This window comes from Hevea brasiliensis, chromosome 16 (genome assembly GCF_030052815.1).
Source record: "Hevea brasiliensis isolate MT/VB/25A 57/8 chromosome 16, ASM3005281v1, whole genome shotgun sequence".
NCBI classification, from domain to species: Eukaryota; Viridiplantae; Streptophyta; class Magnoliopsida; order Malpighiales; family Euphorbiaceae; genus Hevea; species Hevea brasiliensis.
Window position 1 is genome coordinate 55,655,222 of NC_079508.1, and position 24,260 is coordinate 55,679,481.

Sequence of the window (24,260 nt, forward strand, 5' to 3'; positions counted from 1 at the left end):
ATTCACAAGTAGCTTTAGCTTACCACCCTAGACAAAATGCAATCTTATGAGAGAGTAATAAACTGATCTGAAATACCTTTTTTTTTTTTTAATTCATTTTAGGATTTTGTTTAATTAATCCACCTAACAAACAAAAATTACACCAAGAGCCACTTACATATGCATATACATGCCATTTCCACATTAACATTCTTCTAAAACTAGGAGACTATATACAAGCATTGATTCCTTGCTGCTAAGTGCTAAGTTTGGTTTTTGCATGGTCTGGAAAGCTGACTTCGCTCGCAATATACGCACGTTAACACATTCTGTAAACGCTTTACAGGTACTACCTTCAAGTGCACTTCAATACCATGAGAACAGTTCCCCGAGTAACATGATCGATGCATTAGCATTCAGCACACAAAGGGAAAAGATTGGTCATATCAAATTCGTAGTTGCTCTATTACTCTCCTGTGAGGGCTATTAATGTGCTTGATCCTGTGACTATCCAGCTTGGCTGGAAAGGGTGATGTTGGCATGTCCTTTGATATGTTTTTTTCTAAGGTGGTTAGAACCTCGATCATCTGTGGCCTATTTTTGGAATCTGTATGCAGGCATAGCAATGCAAGTGCAGCTACAGCTTGGGCTCCTTTCTTGGAGTACTGACCGCCCAATCTGGTGTCCATGATTCTTAAAACTCGCCTGGGGTCACTGAGGAAAGGTTTTGCCCAATCCACAAGAGTTTCTTCAACAAAATTAGCTCTCTCATCATCCATTGCTCTTCTTCCTGAGAGTAATTCTAGCAAGACAACACCAAAGCTATATACATCGCTCTTAGGAGTCAAGTGACCTGCTTGATTTAAACCAGTAAAAGGAAAGAAAAGGCCGTTAAAAAGCTCTTAATTTTGCTTTAACAGTTTAAGGTGTATTAAGATGCAAAAACTATGGACAAAGAACAACTACATGATTTAAAAAAATATAACTGCATATATTAGTTTCTGTCATACATTACAGCAAATGCAGACAATTTCCCACCATTTTGAGCTTCTTAGAAAAAACTCATCTGTGACATAAAGTTAACTAACCTGTAGCTACGTATTCTGGTGCAGCATAACCCCGAGTTCCCACCACTTTGGTTGAAACATGAGTATTATCTCCAGTAGGACCATCCCTTGCTAGGCCAAAATCTGAAAGCTTTGCATTGTAATCCTGAAAAAGAGTTTCACCAGTCCATCAGCCATATACAAGTCTAGCAGAATTGTTAACCTCTGATTATCAATAAATTAAAAATTTTAAGGCTTCAACATACCGAATCAAGTAGAATATTGGATGCCTTCAAATCACGGTAGATTACATTAGCATTTAAACCATGTAAGAAGGACAATCCCCTTGCTACGTCAATGGCAATGCGCATTCGCATAGCCCAGGCAATAGGCTGATCCCCTTCTACAAATAAAGAAAGGCTGTCAATAACTAGTGACTAAGGTGAAAGCATATAGATGCTTGAATCCATAGTTGAAACAGTCATCTCAAGGCCTACAAAAATAAAAACAAGAGAAAAGCTTCTTGGAAAATCATTTCCAAATGCTGTTATGCATGAATCAAAACAAATTTATTGAAAACAACTTTCTGTGAATGCTCTTTTTATTGACTGCAGACTTACTTCGGAACCACTTCTTAAGTGATGTTTATTGAGCTCCTAATTTCCAGTTTTCTTGGGAAAACAAATTGCAGTTTAGCTTAACAGGAGCAACCATCCATCAAATCAACACTATTAAGAATACCATCCCTAATCAAAGTCACCAAAATCAGGCTGCATCAGTCTCACTGGTCTAATTCCAACTCCGCAATGACGCAACTTAATTCATTTAAAATGTGTACCTCACTGAATATACCCACAACCTCGTCAAGAAAAGGACCAATTTTTCTTGCCTCCCTCTTAGGAACAGTTCTCACAAAAAGAGTTGAGAAAAAAGAAATTGAAGGGCAGAGGGTATATGCAATAACCTCCACAAAGAAATTCAAATTTTTGTCCATTTAATCCTAGGGAATTCCCCGCATATGAGGCTCCTCCTGCAAGGTTCACCCTGTTCCTTTGGAGCGGTAATATTGGTTCTCAATGTGCCTAATTCTAGCTCTGTTTTGTATCTTATTGAAAATGGCATTAACAAATGCACGCAAGACATATTATATGAGAACACTGCCTATACGATTAACAATGGAGCAAGATCATGAGAAACAACATTCTACTCGAACATTTAAGAAAAAAATTAGAGAAAATGAGTCCCACAAAAGCAAATTTACTTACTTCTGAATAAATGATTCTCCAAACTTCCCTTGGGCATAAACTCATAAACTAGAAGTCTGTTCTCAGATTCTGCACAATATCCAATGAGCTTCACTAGATTTTCATGACGAAGCTGACCTAGATAGTTAACTTCTGCCTGCCAAGTAGAAAGGAAGAGAACAAAAATGAGGGTTGAAATAGTCTTGCAAGGCCAAAGAGCATAAATGATATAATAGTCCTAAGTGCACATACAAGCCACTCCTTGTGGCCCTGAGAGCTTTCTGCCTTGAGCCTCTTTACTGCCACAACAATCCCACTTCCAGGTTTAGTAGGAGCTAAAGTATTCTCATCAAGCCATCCTTTGAAAACGCACCCAAAACCACCCTCTCCAAGCAACGTTTCCGAGCGAAAGTTCTTGGTGGCATTCTTTAGGTCAATAAAGCTAAATGATTTGAGATTGCTGGGAACAGATGCATCAACCGTGCTTGTTATCAAAGATTTGTTGAAGCTTCCCAGTGAAGCTTGCTGGCAGGAAGAGGTTGAATCCTGCTTCAACTCATTATTATGAGACTTTTTGCTTCCTGAAAGAACAAAAGGCAAGAAACAACTCAAACAAGAGCAGCTATGCGTGAATATGTATGCAAATAAAAGGCATGATTGATCAATCACTCAGACCCAATAGATATTTTCATGTGAGAAAACACACAACAGAAAATTAAAAAAAAAAAAAAAAAACCTTCCGTGGGTTGAAAAAAGCAGCAAGAAAGAGCAAAATTCATGAGCAAAGGATAGTATGCAAAAATATGAGAATTTATGTTAAACAGGAACTACCCCTCCTGAAGAAAATCATGTATGAGGAAGAATTTGATGTCAAGATCCCAAGTACGACTCAAACAAAAAAAGTAATGGTATAGCAGCCAACAACATCTTTTCCCATTGCTTTATTTATAAAGAAAAAGGCAACAGACGGTAATTTATTAAAAAAATAATAAAAAAGAAGCAGACTAACCAGAAGAAAAATTAGTAGAAGAAGCATGAGCGCACTTGGCTGGTTTTCTGCAGCAGTTTCCCATAATTAATATCAAAAAACTTCTTCTCCCACAGAACAAAAAGAAGAAGAAGAGTAAACTTGAAAATTCTGAAAGGCAAGAAGGCCAAATAATAGTAACAAAAAAAGAGAAAGAGGTAAAAGAGAATGGTTAAAAGCGTCCATTTGATTTTATTTGTTTATTGACGGGAATAAGAGAAAAGAAGGAGAAGTAGGAGGAGGAGAAGAAGGAGATAAGCAGGCAATCTGGTCAATGAAGGAAACCTCCATTAGCGTATCAAATTCAATGCAACTGCCAGAGAGAAGGGACCCACGCATTCATATCTGACTTTACACAAACACCACTACTACTACCTTACACATAAAGACAGACATAGCAATGCATAGGCCCCTCAGAGCCCTTCGTCATCCGTTGAAAGTTCAAAGCTGCGAAAAGTATGCGGCCATGGCGGCAGGTGTTCCAGCTCATAATTTATTTTTATTAATTTATTTTTAATATCATTTTCAACTTTAATATTTTTAGATAAGTGAATTTTTTGAATTTGACGTTCAAATTATAACACAAAATTTATATTTTAATAATAAATTCCACATTCCTTGTTATAAAATATATCTTATTTATAAAAATTTCATTTAATTTAAAATAATTTAAATATTTTCACAAATTAAATGATTCAAATATTAAAATTAAAACTAATGATGAAATTTGATAAAAAAAATTATAAAATGGATTTTTTTTTTTTAAATATTTGACGTGACCCAATTCAATTAAAAATTATATGTGATTTTTACATATTTAAATATAAAATTTAATTAAATAAAATCTAACTAATGAATTAAAAAAAAAAAAGACTCCGTCACACCCGAAAAGTTTATTTGAAAAATAAATAGTTTATTTAGAGTTTGGGTCAATGAGAAATTAAAATTTGAAAAAAAAAAAGAAAAATTAAAATTCTTGATTTATATTTTTGTTTTTAATGTCGATGGAGAGAGTGTATTCTGGCTGCATTAAATAAAATATTTGAAATCAGAGTTTTAATAAATTATATTAAAAATGCATCAATAATTGTAAAGTCTAATATTTAAGTCTGCAGTACTATCATGACTATAGCCTCTTTCAAAATAATAATGTTAAGAATTACGATTCATGGTTGAAAATTATACATTTTCTAGATGGACGCTGTCTATCAAATAGATTTAATAAACTTCTGTTGCATCAATAAATATTAGATAATTATCATATATCATCATTTAATTTTATGAATATTTTTATAAAAATTATTAAATTTTAATTTTTATATAAAATTTATTAAATTTTAATTTAATTTTATAAAAATTATTATAATCATAAATTAAAAAAAAATTTAGATTAATTTATGGCCTATCAACTATTTTACATAAAATTATTTAATTAGTAGTTATTGATAGATAAGAAATATAAAAATAAGAGGAGTTTTACAGTAGTATGTAGTTAGATGTGTTTTATGTATTATATTTTATTTAAAAAAAATAATAAAATAAAATAATTTTATTTATAAGATAGTTAATAAATCCGTAAATTAATCTAAAAATTTTTAATTTGTAATTACAGTGATTTTTATAAAATAAATTAAAATTTAATAAATTTAAAATTCAATAACTTTTATAAAAATATTCACAAAAATTGAGTGACTGCATGATATTTATTCATAAAAAATATACTTAATCACAATTAAATGTCACCTTAATTATAGTTAATATAAACTTTTAATACAAAATAATTATTTCTTAGCTTTTGTTACTGTACAATCCGCTAAATCTTTTAAAATTAAAAAAAAAAACAAAAGGAAATTTTTTTATCATTTTATTTAGCTCTGCTTGTTATGGTTGCATTTTTTATTTAAAAAAAACTTTTTTCCATGTTTTTTAAATATTATTTATTTCTTAATTTATTATTAAAATATTACTACCTTCATTTACTTTTATACATCACTTCGTTTATAATTTTTACATGATAATTAATGAAGTAATTAAAATATTTAAATTATAATAAAATATTTGTTAATTTTATTAAATTATTTTTTATTTTGTCTAATTTAGAGAGGGTAAGGTGTTAAGATTGTATAAATAATTATTATATCTAAGAGTATTTAATACGAAATTAATAATGCATAATTTATCTTATAATTTTTAACACCATTAATATTATTTAAATATTTAAAGAAACTAAGTTAATTTTTTACATCATTAATATTTATGTCTTCTAAAAGAGTTAAATATTAATTTTGAAGGAATTGATTAATAATTATCTTATTTACAGATTAAAACTTATAAGAATAATATTTAACTCTTAATTTTAAAATTTTTTATAAAACATAATTTTTAATAAAAAAATATAAATAAAATTTTAAAAATAATATTTTTTAATTTTAGAAAAAACAATTTCAAAAAATAAATGTAAATAGAAGTTGTATTTTCTAAAATATAAGAGAAGAGAATAACAATATTAATATATTAGGAATCAAGAAATCAAATATGAGTGGACTATGGGCCATGGCCCATGGTGGCAGCCCGGCATCATAATCCACCTCAGTTTTACACTGTCCTTGTCTTCCCTTCGGTTTGTCTTGAGATCGAAGAAAACTCGCCGAGCTCTATTTCTACACTAGGAAGCTAAAGAACCTCACGCAGATCACAGAGGCAGAGCCAAGGCTAAACAATGAGCAGCATTGGAACAGGTTACGATCTCTCAGTCACCACTTTCTCTCCTGATGGTCGCGTTTTCCAAATCGAATACGCTGCCAAAGCCGTCGACAATAGCGGGTCCTTTTTTCACTCTCTTCTATGTTTTCTGGTTGTTTCCCGAGAAATTACTGTACCTATCATTAATGTCTCTCCTGTTTTACCATTCCCCCTCCTATTTTAACTGTTGTGATTAGTTTTGAAGTGGACTCGATGTGAGCCATGCTAAATGATGATCAGTATTAGGGTTTTTATTTAATTATTTTGTTATTTGCAATTTTTGATGTTTTAAATTGCTTTTGCTTTTGCAGTACTGTTATCGGAATCAAGTGCCGGGACGGGATTGTTATGGTGAATTAGCTTTCTCCTTTGATTTCCGTCCTTTTCCGTCATTTCACAGCTTAATGTTCCTTTGGAAATGGATTTTAAATTTGTAATTGTATTTTCTCTTTTGGAATTTAGGGTGTGGAGAAGCTCATTGCATCTAAGATGATGTTGCCGGGTTCCAATAGGAGAATTCACTCTGTTCATCGTCATTCTGGCATGGTACTAACTGTTTTGATATTGCCCTTTTGCCTTTCCATTTTTATCATGAAGTGGAATAAAATCAAAGAAAATCTCTAACTTTCCAATTTCCATTGTACTTCTAGGTCGCCTTTTATTGAGTTCCCTGCAAATTTGTGCTGTTAATACCTTGTCTTTATATTGTTTGTGGATATTTGTAATTATCTTTGACAGTATAAGTTGATACATTGGTGTGTTTACCCTTTCTCTATGTATCATATGTGACTGCCTCATGTAGTCCAACACATAGGGACATGATTTGGATGTATATCTTGCCATGTTTTGAGCTCACCTGGTGATCAAATGAATTTTTGTGGAATGGGCCATCACCTGATTAGTTGTGATTAATGCTGATAGAAATTTTGGGGTAATAATGGATTGAAATGCATTTGGGCATGAACTGAAAGACATGGTGTTCCTTTTGAGAACTATGTGGTAAACTTAAACTTGGCATATGTGTTTAATTCTCCTCTGTAGGTTTTGGAAGCAAAAACTCAATGTTAGATTTCTAACCAAAGCTTAGTTGAGTTGAGTTGAGTTGAGTTAATGTCTGTCTTGCATTGCATCTTTTGCTTTTGTTTCTCTATATATCTGTGCAAGACAAATTTCTTGATCTCACTATAACTCTTCAATGATGATTGTTGTGTAAATACTACTTGACAGTTTACACTGTACTCATTTCAATCTATAACCAATTGCATAACTTGCTTTGAAACTTGAATACCGTTTCCAATGTTTATAAAACAATACAAAATCGCCTCTTTTTTTATGATCTCACTATAATATTTTCTCTCACATGCACATACAAGTATAAATGATATCATTATGTATTTTTAATAGTTCTCTCAAAATGTGTAAACCACTTATCTCATATGCTCCTATTCAAATAGATCATAACGATAAAAGGGTGGAAGTAACTGCATTTTTATTAACTTATAAGATCTTGTGGGAAGTAATGTTTCAAGAAGAGATAAGGTGCTGCACATATGGCTTATCTATTCTTGAACTCCTACATGTGTAAATGGTGTTATTTGTTTCTTTTTCGGTGAATGGAATTTGAAAATGATGCTTTTCTCAAGTCTTTCTTCTTATGTTTTTCATTTTTTTGCCATGCTGATTAGTTGATCCTTATTTATATTTTCCCACTCAGTTTGGTCCTAAAGTCCAACGATTGGAGTAACACTGTTGTATTGTAGTACTGGTTGTGCATGTTTAAGCTTCTAACTCTCTCTCTCTCTCTCTCTCTCTCTCTCTCTCTCTCTTTGTGTCTATCTATCCATCCATCTATACAATGTATATTCAAATATCAGGCTGTTGCTGGTTTAGCAGCTGATGGGAGACAAATCGTTGCACGAGCTAAGTCTGAGGCAACAAATTATGAAAGGTTTGTTGTTTAAACCATGCCTTGTTTGTTATGGTAAAAACCCACTTGAATATTTAGAAGAAAACAATAGATAGTTGCAAGCTTTGATTCTGGTTACTCTTCTAGCAATGAACATAGCTATGGGAGACTGAAACCCTAACTTTTGTTGTTCATTGTGGATGATTATCTGAGCTTCAATGTACTTTCGTTTTCAATTTTTCTTGTGCTTCAAAGGGTCTCTAACCTTGAGTATTTTTTCCAATCGTTAGTGTATATGGTGAAGCCATTCCTGTGAAGGAACTTGCTGAACGCGTTGCTAGTTATGTGCATTTGTGCACTCTCTACTGGTGGCTTAGGTAAGGAAGGCAGTGATCCATATTTTTTTGCATTTTTGGCACACAGCTGTGGTCCCTTTAGAAGAAGTTACACAAAAGTTGTTAATGCTACAGACCATTTGGTTGCGGGGTAATTCTTGGCGGTTATGACAGAGATGGACCACAATTATACATGATTGAGCCATCTGGAATATCATATGTAAGTTGAATTTCCATTATTATAGCTATATCTTCACTTGCTTTTTCCCATATAATTTTCTATTGATTTGTTGATGTTGCAGAGATATTTTGGTGCTGCTATTGGGAAGGGAAAGCAAGCAGCTAAAACGTAAGTTATCAAATATTTTCCCTAATGGTGAATTTAGTTGGCAATATTCATGACTTTTATCATATGAAAACAATTATTTTGTGCTTATAGTTTTTAGACATCTTTTTTCTTGATTTTTTTCATTAAATTTTGGAAGATAGTAATGTAGACTATCTTTATCAAACCAAATAATTGTGGATGAAATATTTTCTTCTTAAGCTTTTTAGCTCAGTACATAGCAGCTTGTTTTAATATGGAGTTTATCTTGCTAAAAGATGATTTTATCTTTCATATCCCTTGTTTGTTTTGCTTGGTCATTTTGCTAGCATTACAATTTCTCAAGCTAAAATTTTGCATATTTGCATATATTTCCTTTCATTTCTAATGATTTATGAATGGTTTGGACAGAGAAATTGAAAAGTTGAAGCTTTCTGAAATGACATGCCGAGAAGGGGTAATTGAAGTAGCCAAAATGTGAGTGTTGCCTCCTCCACCTGAATAAAAGTTCTCTTTTCAAATTATGTTGCATTCCATGAGTGTTTCTTTGTTGATTTGTTAATTGTATTCTGTTCTTTCTTCTCCTTCTAACCTCTCTCTCTCAAATTCCTTTTGATGCCTATGGTAACTTTCTAATCAAATAAATCTGGTATCAAAAGGAAATGACAAAAAATAGAGCTGAACTTAATTTTAAATGCTAAATCATTAAAAAATTCTTCAAAAAGATCTTGAGAGGACAGCCTTACTAGAAGCCTTTTGATTCTTGTTTATTTGCTAAACCACTAGAAGCATTGTATTATGCTATTACTCTTTTCAAGTTGAGCTTGCATTGCACCTTGTCTAAATTGAGGAGGAATAAAAATGAATAATTACAGTCTTGTAAAACAAGAAAAATATTGAGGCTTGACCCATGCTGAAGACCTGAGATGAGTACTTTTTTTTAATCCTTTTGCCTCTTCTTAAGATGGTTTGTTACTTAGTGATGTCATCAAAGGAGGATCCATTCTTGAAACAAAATACTTTTGCACTTTCGTTTAAAATGGTTAATTTTATATTTCAAACCTCTAGCCTTATGATTGCTAGCTCAAAATATTTATCATTGAAATATTGAATGAGGCATTGGCTGTCATTAGGAGGCATTAGGTACAGATCTAAATCATTTATGTCAGTAGAAAGAAAGAGGAATGAACTTTAAGAGGGGAGAGAGAATTCTTTGTTCATTCACATGCTTTTGCACTTCATAGCTAATAGTTAATGCATTTCTTTCCCCTTCCTTCTCCTTTGAACAGCATTTACAAGGTGCATGATGAAGCAAAGGACAAGGCCTTTGAATTGGAAATGAGCTGGGTTTGTGATGAATCAAAGAGACTGCATCAGAAGGTAATATCTGGTCCTATTCTACTTTGGTGTTCATGTCTGCAGTAGAGAAGAAGCATTAAGAATGGAGAACTCTTCATTTGAATAAAAGTTTTAGTAATAAGAAGCCCCCTCTTCCCATTTTTCCAAAATAAATAAATAAGAAAATGGCTCAGTTGCTTTGGCAGTTGAAAGAAATTTCTGGCAGGCAATGGAATTTCAGCATTTTGATGCATCAGTTTATATAACTTTGCACAGAAAAAAGCATCAGAAAAAATGATGTGTGTTTACTCTGGTCTTAATTTCCACATTCTATGTGGGGCATTTTTGTGTGCTAACGTGTACTGTTGGTAATGTAGGAATGAGGAAATGCAAATATATTTGTATTATGTCATGTTCTAGTTTAAGACACAAATACAGGCTGACTTACAGTAATTACAGAGCTAATATTAGGGGGTGGGTTATGTAATTATTATGAATGCTTATTGTTACTGTGGGACTTTCAGGTTCCTGATGAACTCTTAGAGGAAGCCAAGTCTGCTGCCAGGACTGCACTAGAAGAAATGGATGCCGATTAAAGCTAAATGTCACATTTCTCCCTGAATTTCCGTTGTTAGAAACTGAGTGGGTTGGGTTTATATTTGGTGAACTCCATGTACAAGTAATGTCTGCAATTCTTTTCTGCCCTTGTTCTTGTATGGTTAACATGCGCTTGATTTGAGCAGGCTTTTTTAAATATCTGTAGGCACAATCAATGAAATTATTTTCGATACTACTGATATTTTTGCTTTAGAAATGCAGTGAACATATTTATTTCCCCTTTATTGTCATCTCTTTCCTTTTATATTGCAGCATACCATATTTGTTCTTTATTGAAGTGAAAGTTAAACGTTACATATTACCCTCTGCTATCCCTAAACGTATATGAGAAAAATGCTGATATTGCTCGTGTAGACGTGTGTGTATGTAGCTCTTCCTCTACTGCTGTACAAATGGCCAAAATTAAGGTTTGGGACTACGACTCCAATGCCCAAACCCAAAAAAAAAAAAAAAAAAAAAAAAAACTGGTTTGAGTAGTATTCTCAGCCCTGCTTCATGATAGAGGAATTGAGAAGTTCATTCATTCTCCTCAAACCAGTAACAATTGTATAGGAGCAGGGGAATTCCTCTATCATGAAGTAGGGCTGCGTTCGCAAGCCCGTAAACAATTGTATAGGAGCAGGGGAAACTAAATAATCCACGTGCATTATGCGGCAACAGGAGGAAACTAAATTTCACACCCTTTGGAGCAATATCTCCCCAGTCCGAGATTTTACTCCCCGAATAAGCTTCCTAAAGACTTCATCCATTTAAAAATATTTCACATAAAATATGTTTTCATAAAAAATCATATGTGAAAATCTGCTCTCTCTAAAAATCAGTTTTTTTTTTTATTTGCGTCTGCGTTTGCAATTGCAACTTGTATTATTTTTACTTGTTGAAACAACATGTAAAAAAATAATAATAATAGTCTTTAAAAAAACCTCCCTCTAAACTTTTAGATAGAGACTTCTCCAATTTTTTTTTTTCTTTTTCTAAAGCATCGGACCTTTCTCCCTATCGGCTTGTGGCCTCCACTGCCCTTTGAAGGCAGGGAGGCCTTCTCCTCCAGCACCCAATAGTGTGGGTATATACCCTCTCCGTTCTGGGTTGGCTTGTATATATATTTTGGGTTTTTTTTGTAGGTTCAGAGCTTCATTGGTGAGAGTTTTCTTTGACAGACCTAAAACAACTTGTATCCTGAATGCATGTGTTTGTGGGTGATTGTAGTGGTTTTGGAAACCCTTTTTGTAAGGCTAGGAACTAATTTTGTTTGGTGGGTCTACTTGCAGGGTGCGACATGGGAGGTCAGTCCAGAAAGTGCGAATGGGACGCCGAAAAGCCCCATCGATGTTGTCCCTTGCTTGTTTTGGTGTAGTTTAGTAGCTTCCATAACTCTTAAAAGTTCAGTAACTTATTTTTGTGGTTTCGGTACCTAGGTTGTTTTTCTTTCCTCTGCTACAGACTTACTAGTACATGCAAGATTTCATTTTCTCTTCCTGTGCCTCTTCCTCGATGAGGGTGGTGTGCAGCAGCGTTGCATCTCTCTGCTACCAAGGGTCTTCTTAAGGGTTGGCCTTGTAGTGGTTTGGGTAGAATAGGTTGCTGAGTCTATTAAGCTTTATTGTTGAGCATTTTTACATCTGATCTTTTAGGCTGGCCTCTAAACTGATCTTACTTTATACTATTTATGAATTTGGCTTTATTAATGGAGCATCTCTGATCTTAAAATTAAATAAGTAAATAAATAAAATAACCAGATCCAACTCACGCCTCTATGACATGGATTAAACACCTTCTACAAGGGTGCTTATAAGTCTCTCATCGCCTTTCTTTTTTTTTTTTTTTTTTTTTTTCCCTACCTGTTTTCTTTATCATCCTCGAGCATATTAGCTCACTCTTCAAAGCAGTGTCCTCTTCCTGCAGGTTCCAGTCCATGGCCTGTCATTGGCAGCATTCCCCATATTGAGAAAAAGCTACATATCAGTTTGCCAAAGTTTGTAGCCCAATAATTTCACTGGCACTCAAATCGTGGTTGTTGGGTCGTCTCCGATGGCAGCAACTCGGATTCTTAAAAATCGTGATATTTTGTTTTCTATCAGATTTATCTTTAATGCTATTCCTCGCAAGAGCCATGTTCTTGAACGTATATCGCTTGTTTGGAACCCTTAATGTAGCGACCAATGGAAGTCCTTGCGAGCCTTTGTGCAGGACTTCGCCTTTGTCTGCCAACGCAATTGAATCATAAGCCATTCTGGGAAGGAAGAAATTGGCACAATATAAATGCTTGAATTTTTGGCTACCAAACAAGGACAAATAGTATTTAACGGTGGAGAAGTATTTGCAACTGTTTTTAACACGATATCTAATCTTGTATCCTCTAGAGACTTAATTGGTATGCAAGATCAAGGAAAGGCTACTGGGTCGAAAAGCTTGGTCTGGAGGATGATTGAGCTTAGACTTATAGATCGTGGAAAACTAACAGTTCGTCGTTTGGTACTTTCTTTTTTATTCCGTCTGATTCATGTCCAAAACCAGAAGTATACATCTCTAACAATTCTGAGTCAAGTATCAAAACAATAATATTAGAGAAACTTTACAATGTTAAACTGTGAATCCTGCTGGCAAGGTGTTTGCTCGAGTAAGTGAAGTGGGCTTGATCCTTTTGTCTTCCTCTAGAGCCAAGATTCCCAGAAGAGAAGGATCTTCCAGCAGCATCTTAGCAACCAAATACCCAGCAACTGACCATGTCTGCTGCTTCCGAGACTGTTTCCCAATATAGCTACCGTCCTTTCCATCATAGTATTCTGGCCAGCAGTCCTTAGAAAGCCTACGTTCAGCTAATTCCTCCTTGCACTCTGCGGCCTTCCTGTTTTAATACAAGCACCCGCAAGCAACCACAGGAGAACTGCAAATATTGTGAATTACAAGTTATCGATTGCAGTGTATATTCAAAAGCACAAAAGTTAACGAGCTTTGGTTCAGTCTCCAAGGTTGTGAGATTTCGAGGTCGAACCGGAGTTGGAGCGATGAACCAAAAACACACGAAAGTTAATTTGGTTTATAGCTTAACGTTATACCTGGCCAAGAACCGCCATTATGATAGCTCCATCTTGTATTTTTGGGATCACAACCAGTCACTATCCTCCACTCATGAGATTCCATAGCTGGATATGCTACCTTTAGAGGCATCTCACCAACAAGATATTGCCATTTCTCTTCAACGAGATCCATCATAGCGATGGACTGACTCTTAGTTGCAAGTGAGAATAATATGGCAATACAATTACCCAAAGCAAACCATCTGAAATCCATTCTTGCTGGACTAACATTCCCAATGAAATATCCACCTCTCATAGGCATAAAATCAAATACCCAATCTGGAATTGATTCAGGGATAACATTGAACTTGTTTACTGCAGTATGAGAGTATTCCTCGGGCTTGTATCGGTAGATATTGTTCAGCTGCTGAAAGTCAAGCCAAAAGTAACTATGCATATGATATGTCAATGCTGACAATCTTTTTTCGATCATCATTATAAATTCCTTCCCATCACCTTCATCTCGAAGAAGTTGCAGAGCACACCTTAATGCCATGAAAAATAATGCTTGAATTTCGATAGGGTAACCATAGACTCCCTGCAGCATTAGAATGGTTATTTTTGCTTTTTTCTGATTAACTGGGCTCCAACTGGGGAACCTCACAGACACATTCAATATCATGCCACAAGCTCATTGGTAGCAGTAGAATGGTAATTGATGCTAGAACCAGGGCAAATAGGCTTCTTGCAAGGCCTGATGACGAATCTATACTATTGGGTTCCCCCAGTTCATCTAACAATTAACATTTTCCTTTAAAATCATTAGTTTTCTTTGCTACTAAACAATTTGTTTTCTGTAAACTGAAATTTTTAATCAAGTAATTAACTAAGCTCACCATTCTTCGATCAATCATGCAGCAACCATCAGTGCAAAGAAGTGTTGGGAAAGTATCAAATCCTTCTGCTAGACACAGAGACAATATCAGTTTCATTCCTTGTTGGCATTCACGAGTATGAGACAAAGAAAAATCCCCAGTAGCCTTAGTATAAGCACGTAGCAAGATTATCCACCAAAACCCTGAATCTATTGGCGCTACCCGTCCAATAGCAGCTTCTCCAAAATCCGCAACCAATGTATCACGGCTTCCGACAGGATTGTGTAGAACCTTGAAGCTTGCTGGCATGACTCCTTGTCCAAGGGTAAAACAATCTATACGTTTCACAGTTAACTGCCTGAAGATTTACAGTCTTCAACAGAAAGTTCTTAACAATGTCTGGCTCATTATTCATCAAGAATGTCAAGGCACTAGGAACAAAATCTCTAACAAATACCTGTGAAATGTAACAAGCATGTGCAATAAACTCCATAAGAGTTCCCAAATTAAATCAAAGAAATAGCATACTGGCAATTAATGCAAGAGGAATTGAAGTTCACCTACATCTAATCCTCCCCAAAGCCTACAATGTTAGTGATGTAGACAAAAGGGATCATTTTTATAAGGGCCATGAACTATTTCTATATTGTTCATTAATTACATTATGAAGATTATTGACAAAGAAAATAACTATGATCTGAGTGAAATGGAATTTGGAGGAGAACCTGATCATGGTTTAATGCATCATTGGAAGAGTGATCAAGGGCAGCAATTGTGCCAACAGGCTGCCCTCTGAAGTAAACAATAGAGCGTCTCAAATGATTCCAAGCATCAGCAATAATGGCAGCTCGATCAATACAAGAATATCCAAGATGAAGAGAGCTACCGTGATCAGACCTTGCGTTGGGTGAATCATACAACTCTGCTAATTTCGTACAGTCAAGAGAATGAGTCCTTGCAGGTCCATGAGAGCTGTCTTCCTCATTTGATGCTTGGCCTTCATCAATGCTAGGACGCCTGGAACGATAGCAGACAATATCACTCAGGTTCCTTTCCATTTTTCTATGTTATTCTCTTCTTCTCATTCTTGATTTTTCGTGTTCTTTAGAGGCAAAGAATAAATGGGTTTATGGAACAAATGGCAGCAAATGAGAGATTTGAGAGATGAGTATTGGTCTCCATGAGAATCGGACGTTTAGATCCCCAAATTTTCAAGTTTTTCAGGTAACAAAATTGTGATTCATCATAAAAGATCAATAGTGATGAAGGATATAATGCTTGCCAACGACTATGAAACTAAAAAGAGTCCAATGATTTCTTAGCAAAATACTTTGGAAGTTTATAACCTTTTTTTTTATTATTATGGAGGTTAAGCAACGCAATGGCGGCTTGACTCGAACTTGAGACACAATCCAGTCTTCTGATGATTTATTCTCGATTGTTAGCAAATGTTATAGGGATAGAATGATGGCTGCGATTTATTTTGTTGGTGCCATCCTGAAATGTCAAAAAAAGCAAGGACTCTGATAAATGAGCTGGTGGACGAGAACAAGACCTTACCGAGCAACAACAGAGACCTAAGATATCAAGGAGGTGACTTGTTATAATTGCAGTGTTTGAACTTGAAACAGGGGTTCATTAACCTTCTGCTACCTCACTATGCCTGAGTCATCCCCTCTCTCTTTCCCTCTGCATTTGTGGGATTAAACTGTTAGATAGAGCCTCATGATCTATTCCATGTTCTATAGTTTTAAAACGTCTAGCAGATAGTCCAACTCCTTAATTTCACTGCTCAATATTGAATTAACTCAATGATGATGCTTTCTGTGGTCTGAATAAGTATTCTCTGTGCCAAATTTGTGTTCACTTGGCTATGGTTATATGCATTCTACTTGCCCCTTCATTTTCTGCATTTTTGTTGGTTTATTTTGCTTCAGAGGTTAAAGCTAACATATAGAAGAGAAATGAACTCTTTGTATCAATTCCTATAGGTTAAGTGAAATTCTCTTATATCTTGTAAAAGTTTTAATCTTTTCCCTTCTTCTCATTAACAGACTGGGTTTATTTTCTCTTCTCTCTCTAATTCTGTTGAGTAGTAATGCTTCTTACTGAGCTTTTGCTTTAAATGCCATGGTTGTATTCATATTTCATCGTCTTTAAAAATTCAAGTGCAAAGAATTTGGATACTTTATCTCTGCTCATTTCTGGAAGGCTGCAAGTTCTATGAGAAAACATTTGATTTGTCTGTCCAGCAATTCTTTTTGGTTAGGCTGTATAAGAAGAAATTCATAGTGTCTACTACAGCAAACCATATCAATTTTCTTTGATTTCATTCCAACCCATTAGAGCGGAGACGGGAAGAAGGTCTTCTCACTCGAATTTCCTTGACTCATCTGTACAATAATATAATATTATTTTTTATTTAAAAATAACTTATTTATATGTATTTATATATTTAAATATTATAATTTAAATATATACAAGTATATTATTAAAAATAATTTTAAAGTTTATATTTTTAATTTATAATTTATTTTAGTAAATAAATTTATATTATATAAAAATAAAAACTCTTCCCGACTGCTCTGAATCTCTGTGGAGTGAAAATGAGAGAGCAATTATCACCTCGACTGGCCCATTACCATTCCTATTTCCCTCCCAAATAAAATAAAATTAAAAAACTCTATCTTTTATGATTTTACTTTATTTTACTTTTAAAAAACTCTTCTTACTTTAAGGAATTTTTTTTTTAATATAGATATTCACATGGCTGAAAATAAAGATTAAAGACCCAATCCAATTGTGGCAGCTCCCTTGACCGATCAGACCTATCATCCACTTTGTGGTCCATAGTGTGGGATGGGCATCCAAGTGAATTGCAAACAACAAGTGCAAAGTGGGCTTCATCATTAGTTCCTTACCTAAATGATGGAGCTCGTACCAAGATATGGAGGATCCGATCCTGTCTTCTGTCTTCAGACTTGAATACCTTCATTTCTTGAACGTTTGAATTAAACTAATGATGAAATTCAACTCTTATTTTTCTAAAGATGGGTGGGAACGAACAATCATCTGCTAACTTATAAATATTATCAGAGGATAATTCACAGTGAAAGCAAAGACTAAATGTTGAAGTTTGAGGAGAATAATTCACAGTGAAAGCAAACAACACAACCAGAGGATACAGGAAATTGAAGGCCCACCCAAGTGGACTAATGTACTATCCATGAAAACAATAGGCTCTGCTTATGAAACAGCAAAGGCAGATCACATACACCATTCTTTTTAAACGAATCAGGAGTCACTCAGTTGATTCCCAAGCTAAAGGCCTCTCTTCTTCTCATAATTTGCATGTGGGCTCTGCCCATTTATCCTTCTTTCTCTGTAGCTGTAGGGTAATGGCCGTCCCACTAGTTTCTTTTCCTTTTCAAAGTGAATAATTGTACCTTTTCTTTAAATAAATAATTGTTTTGTTATTTCTCTATATTAGTGACTTACAACTCATTCTTTCGAATTTAGTTTAATAATTATTAAATTAAATATATATATTAAAATATATATAAATTAATTAATATGTATAAAATCGAAATTATTTGTCATTTTGTTTTTAGAGCCTTTTGTCATTATATTTCAAAATTAGTAAATTACCATACAATTATTATTATGTTATTCACAAGGAAAGCTCTTGCTAAAAAATATGAGAAGGGAGTGGTCAAAGGTAAATATTATTTGTCAGTTCCTACCTGCTGGAGATAAAACTTGTCACAGACGCAAACGACCTTAGATTTATCCACGGGGTGGCGTGGATATCAAAGATATTTTTTTGTTTCCTATAAATAGGAGTTAAGGCCACCAGTTTAACCATCATCTAGGGTTTGAAAATTCAATTCCTAAGTAAAATCTCCTCCAAATCCTAAAGAAGATGTCTTGCTGCGGAGGAAACTGTGGCTGTGGCTCTGGCTGTAAGTGCGGCAGCGGCTGCAACGGGTAATTCTTTTTTCTTGGAAAGTATTTTCTCCTTTATCCAACGTTATTTTAATTTTAAGGGTATCTAATTAATCTTTTCTCTATCATTTTCTTGAATTCTTGCAGATGTGGTATGTACCCTGACATCTCAGAGACCACCAGAACTGAGACCCTTGTTGCAGGAGTTGCACCTGCTAAGAAGTAGGCATCACGGTGACTTTTTTTTTTTTTTTAGTTCTGTGTTTAAGAAGAAGGGACTCAAACTCGAGATCTTATCAAATTCAGATATGCTGCTGCGTCAGAATGACAATTTTTCATGCATTCAAGAGAGAGAAAAAAAAATCAGAATTATTAGATTCTTGATTCTATAAAGATGTTGAAATTAATTGACTGTTGCTATGTTTTTGCAGGTTCTATGAGGAGGGGTCTGAGATGAACTTTGGTGCTGAGGGTGGACATGGCTGCAAGTGTGGATCAAACTGCAACTGTGATCCATGCAACTGCAAGTGAGAAAGCAGCATGGACATGGACCCAACAAAGCAGTAGTACTTAATCATGGTGTTTAATAAATCCCTACAAAAATTAGGAGAAAGAAAGATGAAAAAGAGTTGGTTAATGAATATGTGTGATATACAGTACTTGTGTTGCTGTAAATAAAACAGCCATGGGTTATCCAAATCCTTGTGTATGGATTTTATTATGGCTTGTTTTATGTGTTGTGTCCTCTCTGCTTTGCTGGTCTTAACTTTTGTTTGTGTAGTTTGGTAGGGGAACTTCAATTATTGTGGTATGGATGGTTAATGCTAATCCTTTCACTCATGATCTATTTTTTCTTTCTTTATTTGAAGCTATCTCTTATAATATCCATTTGTTAACTTTTCATCCATGTTGACGCCATTGATATAATAATATGATTATGACAGGGCCTATTTCTAAACAATAGCATTAGGAAAACATAATCACTGAAAAGGGGTGAAGAAGAAAGAAAATGTCAAAGAGGGGTGTTGCCCTCTTCTTCTATGTTGCTAAGCAGCAAAGAAAATATCAGTTGCTAAACAGCGATGAATTCTTTCTTCTTCTATGTTGGTTTCAGGCCTTTTCCTCAGGATATGTTTGGATTGATTATTTATTTTTAATTTAAAATATATTTTTTTAATTTATGAATCAAAATAATTAATTATTTAATAAAATTATTTAAAAATAATTTATAAATAATTTAAGTATTTTATTTTAAAATATTTAAAAATAATTTAATTTATTAAAATTAAAAAAAAATATTTAATTAAGTATTATAATTATCGAGATGAAAATTATATTGATATTTTTAAAAATTATTAAGATAATATAATTAAATTATTAAGATTATATAATTTTTTATTTTATAAAAGAATAATTTTAAAATAAATAAATTATGAGTAAAATATTTGTACTTATTATTTTTAATTTATTTTAAATAATTTTTTTAATTTAAAAATTAAATTAAATATTAATTTATTTATAATTTTTTATATATAAATTGATTTGATAGATGTATAAATTAAATCAAACACCAATGTAATCAATGAAATCTCTAACTATCTATGGACAAAAAAAATCTCCACCTAACTCTACACCTAACTTATCTGGTTAAGCAAACCACTAAAATGTGGTTGACGTGTTCTGTACTTGGAAGTTAATTAGCACTTGGCAGCATCATAAATTTCTGTTTAATTGTCTATTATTATTATTATTATTATTATTATTGTTATTATTATTATTATAACTTATCTTCATTGTTAAGGGGCTAATTTAGTAGTGCGTGATTAGAGCCTTAAATTTGACTGATAACATTCTCTATATAAATGTTTAAAAAGAAAAAGATAAAAGAAAAGCTCCATCTTCTCTGAGTAAAATTCGGTTCAAATTAAAAAATTAAATCGAATCGAGTTAATTTGATTTAATCAATTTGATTTTAAAATTTAATCGGTTTGATTCAATTTTATATTATAAAAATTTTGATTATTTCGATTTGATTCAATTTTGAAGAGAAAAAAAATCAATTAAATCGAATCGAATCAAATTGTAATTTATATATTCAAATCTAACTAAATCGAACAGAATTGATTTTTGAATTGATTTATTTTTATGGGAAATTTATGAATTATATTTAATTATATATATATTAATTGTTTAATTTCATTGATTAATGGTTATTAGGTTCAAATCAAAGTCAAAATTAGATCAAATAACTTGAAAATCAAGTATAAATTAAAAAATCAATCAAAAATCAAAGCTAATTGGTTTAAACCGAATCGAACCGAAATAGAGCGGTTCAATTTAATTCGATTTTTTACCCATTTCTGTTCGGTTTCTAAAATTTAAAATATAAGTTTTATAATTTAATTCGATTCGGTTCGGTTCAATTTGAACCGAAAGCTCACCCCTACTCTTTTCTATAAAAGTAAGGTTTACTTATTTTTTCACATGAATTAAGAAAGTATAGTTAATATAATTAAAATAATATATTTTTTTATTTTTTCAATATGCCCTCTACTCATATTGTTTTTTTTTAAATTAAATAATTTATATTATTAAATTATTCTTATCATTAATAAACTTTTTCTATGTGTATTAAATAGGAGTATATTAATAAATTTATAAATATATTATTATTTTAAGAAGAAAGTAACATATAATTTAAGATAAATGAAAAAGAAAATAAATCTATTTTTGTGGTAACTCAAATAAACAAAAAGTACAAAATTTTCATTTTATTTCATAATCACTACAAAAGATATTTATTTCAAATAATATATAATATTAATTAAACTCGGGTTATTGTATTAGTAGTTATAGTATATCTCATATTTTTTTTTTCAAAGATAAAACACATACAAACACGAGCTAGTATATCTCATTCGATATTAAATATTTAAGTGCCAAAAACATTTAGAATCAATTTCCCAAATTATCAGCCGATTTATGAGTAAATAAAATTATTATTTTTGTTATTTACAATGCAATTTATGGTTGCTACAATGCTGCATTGTTAAGTAAACAATACACAATTGGTTATGTATCAATCTGAAAATAATAAATCCATTAAACCCGCAATGAATTCATCAAAAGATGAAAATCAATTGAATTTTCTATTTGATTCCCGTTCGTTTTGATTTTATCCCAACATAAAATATATATTTTTTTTATTATAATTTGAATGATAAGAAAATATTATTTTTATTTTAAAAATAAATTATTCAACATCGCTCAATTTAATTAATCTCATTATTAATTAATAATATTTAAAATTTAATATAAACATATATAACATTTATGATAACATATAAAAATTATAATTTTTAATATTTATAAATAAACTTAAACATCTTTTCTCCTCTTTTTTTTTTCTTCATATAGAATAGCTTCACCATTTTATTAGTTTTTAATTATTTAGACTTTTGTTTTTTCTCTCCTATTGAGATTTGAGTTCTCTCAACTCCAATTAAAATTTAAATTTAAAATTTTATAATTTAAAAAATAATTTTAATATTTTCCCAAAAAATACTACTATAAATTAAGTTTTTGAAAATCCGGCGAAGCCAGTTTAAAAAATTCGGGTCACAGCCATCATCAACGCCGGCGGGCACTAACCATTAAACCAGTCAATTGAACGGCGCCTTTCCCAAAAAATACTACTATAAATTAAGTTTTTGAAAATCCGGCGACGCCAGTTTAAAAAATTCGGGTCACACCCATCATCAACGCCGGCGGGCACTAACCATTAAACCAGTCAATTGAACGACGCCGTTCCGGAGACTGAAGTGAATTGCGCATCGCGTGGTTTTTAGGGTTGTCATTGGTATAAAATAGAAGGATTAGCCTGTGAACTAAACCCTACCTCTTTCCAGCTAATGCATGGTAAGGAACTAAAAACAAAACCCTAATTCTTATTTCTTTTTTCTTTTTGGAGAAGGTATGGACAAGAGCATGCTACAAGGTCTTGATGGTCTACCTGAAGAAGACCAGAGGCGGATGGCTGCTGTAATCGAGCAGCTCCAAGTGCGAGACAGGTTTGTAAATCTGTTCTGCCTGTCGATCTGCTTTAATGGGTTGATAATTCTTTAGTATTTGCTACATTGTGGATAATTGTCGTGAAGAGATCTATTAATTGGTTTCTATTTGCTTCCGAATTGATCAATTTATTTGGTTTTTGGAGGATTAGAAATGCGTTAGTTCTAATTATTGGGTTAATTTGAAAGTGGCGTAGGATTTGTGATTCCAAGTATGAAGTTTTGCATTTTATTTTGCTATGCTGTTTATAGGTGATGGGTTTTTTTTCCTGAGTTGTAATTGTGTTTTCTTCTACCTCTCATTTATGGCTTCACATCCCAATTTTGACAATTGATGTTGCAAGTTTGGTTTGTGACTTCGTTGATGTGAAGCTAAAACAATGTTCCCCTAAAAACCTGTGCCGCCAATCATCTGCATATGTTGCATTCGGACGTTATGGGAGCAATATCCCTATTCCTAAGTTAATATTTCTTATTCATGTGTGAGCATTTTACTTGTGATATCTGTACTCTGTTGTATATCTTGCCCCTTCATTGGAAAGCTTAGAGCTGCTGTTTCTTCTACTTGATACTTGACACATTGTTTTCTGACATTTTGCTGCATATTTTAATTCTAGTCTAGATCTTAGAATCCACGACTCTAAACTAATGCATATATGTAAGCAGTGTGAAAATGCTCATGATACTAAAACTTTAGGCTGTTATATATATATATGACATCTCAAAGTTTACTGGCAAAGTATCCAAATACTGTTAGGCTTTTTCCTTTTATTCCAGATAGTGCAGTAATTTTACTGTGCCTTCTATTTGGACAGATCCTAGGATTTTAGAAAAATCCTTATCCCAAACATAGCCTATACGGAATTGAACTATCTAATTTTTATCATGCCTGATGTGCATCTGCAGTATGAGGATGTACAATTCAGTTGTGGAGAGATGCTTCAATGACTGTGTGGACAACTTTACACGCAAATCACTGCAGAAGCAGGAGGAAACCTGTGTCATGAGATGTGCTGAGAAATTCTTGAAGCACTCGATGCGGGTTGGTTTAAGATTTGCAGAGCTTAACAATCTTGCAGCTACACCAGACCAAAGCAACTAAACCATGAATTGCTCAAAACACCATTTCATTAATGTAGATGTTCTTTTGTTGTCAATTTTCAGCTATTTTTTCCAACAGGGTTTTTTTCATTTATAAATAAAAGAATAGTTAATTTCAAGCATAATAGAAGCCCAGTTGAATGAGCTGTTGAATATTGATTTGAGGTTCAATGTGTAAGATTTGCTTTGTATGTTTTGCATCACTTCATTAAGGATAAGGAGGGAGGAATTCGGAACAAAGTTATCAGAATTGAATTTTTGTTATAGCCTCGATGAAGCAACGGACTATAGAAATTTGTTGGAAAGAGAGCCTATTTTAGCCCAGTTTTGGAATGGCTGCCTGTGTGCTGTACTGGAAACTGCTTTCTTTTTTTGACGTGCAAAAGGGATGCATTAATAAGTCCCAGGGGCATCAACATTACAAAGCATATCCAGCGAAACTGCTCTCTTTCATATCAAACCAACAAATCCATATGATACAAATTAAAACAGTTTTACGTAACTTTATTGATATATGATTTGGCATTGGCTTTGCATATCAGTCATCTCAACCTTTCATCTGCAATTGGGCTAACCTGATGTATCTCTGAAACAGAATATACTCTTCGAGGATAAGATCGGCCTATGTGCAAATTTTCATGTTTCATTGCACACGCCAACGCATCACGAACTTAGCTGAATCAGATAAT

The 24,260-nt window shown here is 33.1% G+C and overlaps 5 protein-coding genes and 1 pseudogene across 8 annotated transcripts; 3 read left to right on the plus strand and 3 right to left on the minus strand.

Annotated features, from left to right (window-relative positions):
* Window positions 1-63: 63 nt before the first annotated feature.
* LOC110662630 (probable serine/threonine-protein kinase PBL2) lies at window positions 64-3,580 on the minus strand. 3 transcript variants are annotated; one of them, XM_021821679.2, is made up of 6 exons: window positions 3,279-3,580; window positions 2,522-2,850; window positions 2,291-2,426; window positions 1,292-1,425; window positions 1,068-1,191; window positions 64-832 (listed from the first exon to the last, which is right to left on the minus strand). In XM_021821679.2, the coding sequence occupies exons 1-6, from the start codon at window positions 3,340-3,342 to the stop codon at window positions 426-428; spliced, it is 1,194 nt and encodes a 397-aa protein (XP_021677371.2). In that variant the 5' UTR covers window positions 3,343-3,580; the 3' UTR covers window positions 64-425. The 3 variants fall into 3 exon arrangements, with proteins under 3 accessions (XP_021677371.2, XP_021677367.2, XP_021677374.2); XM_021821675.2 differs by having other exon boundaries at window positions 1,292-1,428; XM_021821682.2 differs by lacking the exon at window positions 3,279-3,580 and adding an exon at window positions 3,101-3,237 and having other exon boundaries at window positions 1,292-1,428.
* A 2,324-nt stretch (window positions 3,581-5,904) lies between these two features.
* On the plus strand, window positions 5,905-10,784 carry LOC110662593 (proteasome subunit alpha type-3). Its single transcript, XM_021821627.2, has 10 exons — window positions 5,905-6,119; window positions 6,350-6,389; window positions 6,501-6,584; window positions 7,913-7,986; window positions 8,235-8,321; window positions 8,415-8,499; window positions 8,582-8,628; window positions 9,016-9,081; window positions 9,894-9,984; window positions 10,467-10,784. The coding sequence occupies exons 1-10, from the start codon at window positions 6,016-6,018 to the stop codon at window positions 10,536-10,538; spliced, it is 750 nt and encodes a 249-aa protein (XP_021677319.2). The 5' UTR covers window positions 5,905-6,015; the 3' UTR covers window positions 10,539-10,784.
* Window positions 10,785-12,968: 2,184 nt separating this feature from the next.
* On the minus strand, window positions 12,969-14,987 carry LOC110662589 (alkaline/neutral invertase CINV2-like; annotated as a pseudogene).
* Window positions 14,988-15,126: 139 nt separating this feature from the next.
* On the minus strand, window positions 15,127-15,513 carry LOC131174782 (alkaline/neutral invertase CINV2-like). Its single transcript, XM_058138725.1, has one exon. The coding sequence runs from the start codon at window positions 15,511-15,513 to the stop codon at window positions 15,127-15,129; it is 387 nt and encodes a 128-aa protein (XP_057994708.1).
* Window positions 15,514-18,277: 2,764 nt separating this feature from the next.
* LOC110662584 (metallothionein-like protein type 2) lies at window positions 18,278-19,240 on the plus strand. The gene is made up of 3 exons (XM_021821602.2): window positions 18,278-18,442; window positions 18,548-18,622; window positions 18,832-19,240. The coding sequence occupies exons 1-3, from the start codon at window positions 18,378-18,380 to the stop codon at window positions 18,929-18,931; spliced, it is 240 nt and encodes a 79-aa protein (XP_021677294.1). The 5' UTR covers window positions 18,278-18,377; the 3' UTR covers window positions 18,932-19,240.
* Window positions 19,241-22,014: 2,774 nt separating this feature from the next.
* LOC110662571 (mitochondrial import inner membrane translocase subunit TIM9) lies at window positions 22,015-23,726 on the plus strand. Of its 2 annotated transcripts, XM_021821583.2 has the most exons (3): window positions 22,015-22,259; window positions 22,374-22,470; window positions 23,377-23,726. In XM_021821583.2, exons 2-3 carry the CDS (start codon window positions 22,376-22,378, stop codon window positions 23,570-23,572), a joined length of 291 nt encoding a protein of 96 aa, XP_021677275.1. In that variant the 5' UTR covers window positions 22,015-22,259; window positions 22,374-22,375; the 3' UTR covers window positions 23,573-23,726. The 2 variants fall into 2 exon arrangements, with proteins under 2 accessions (XP_021677275.1, XP_057994511.1); XM_058138528.1 differs by lacking the exon at window positions 22,015-22,259 and having other exon boundaries at window positions 22,266-22,470.
* Window positions 23,727-24,260: the final 534 nt, after the last annotated feature.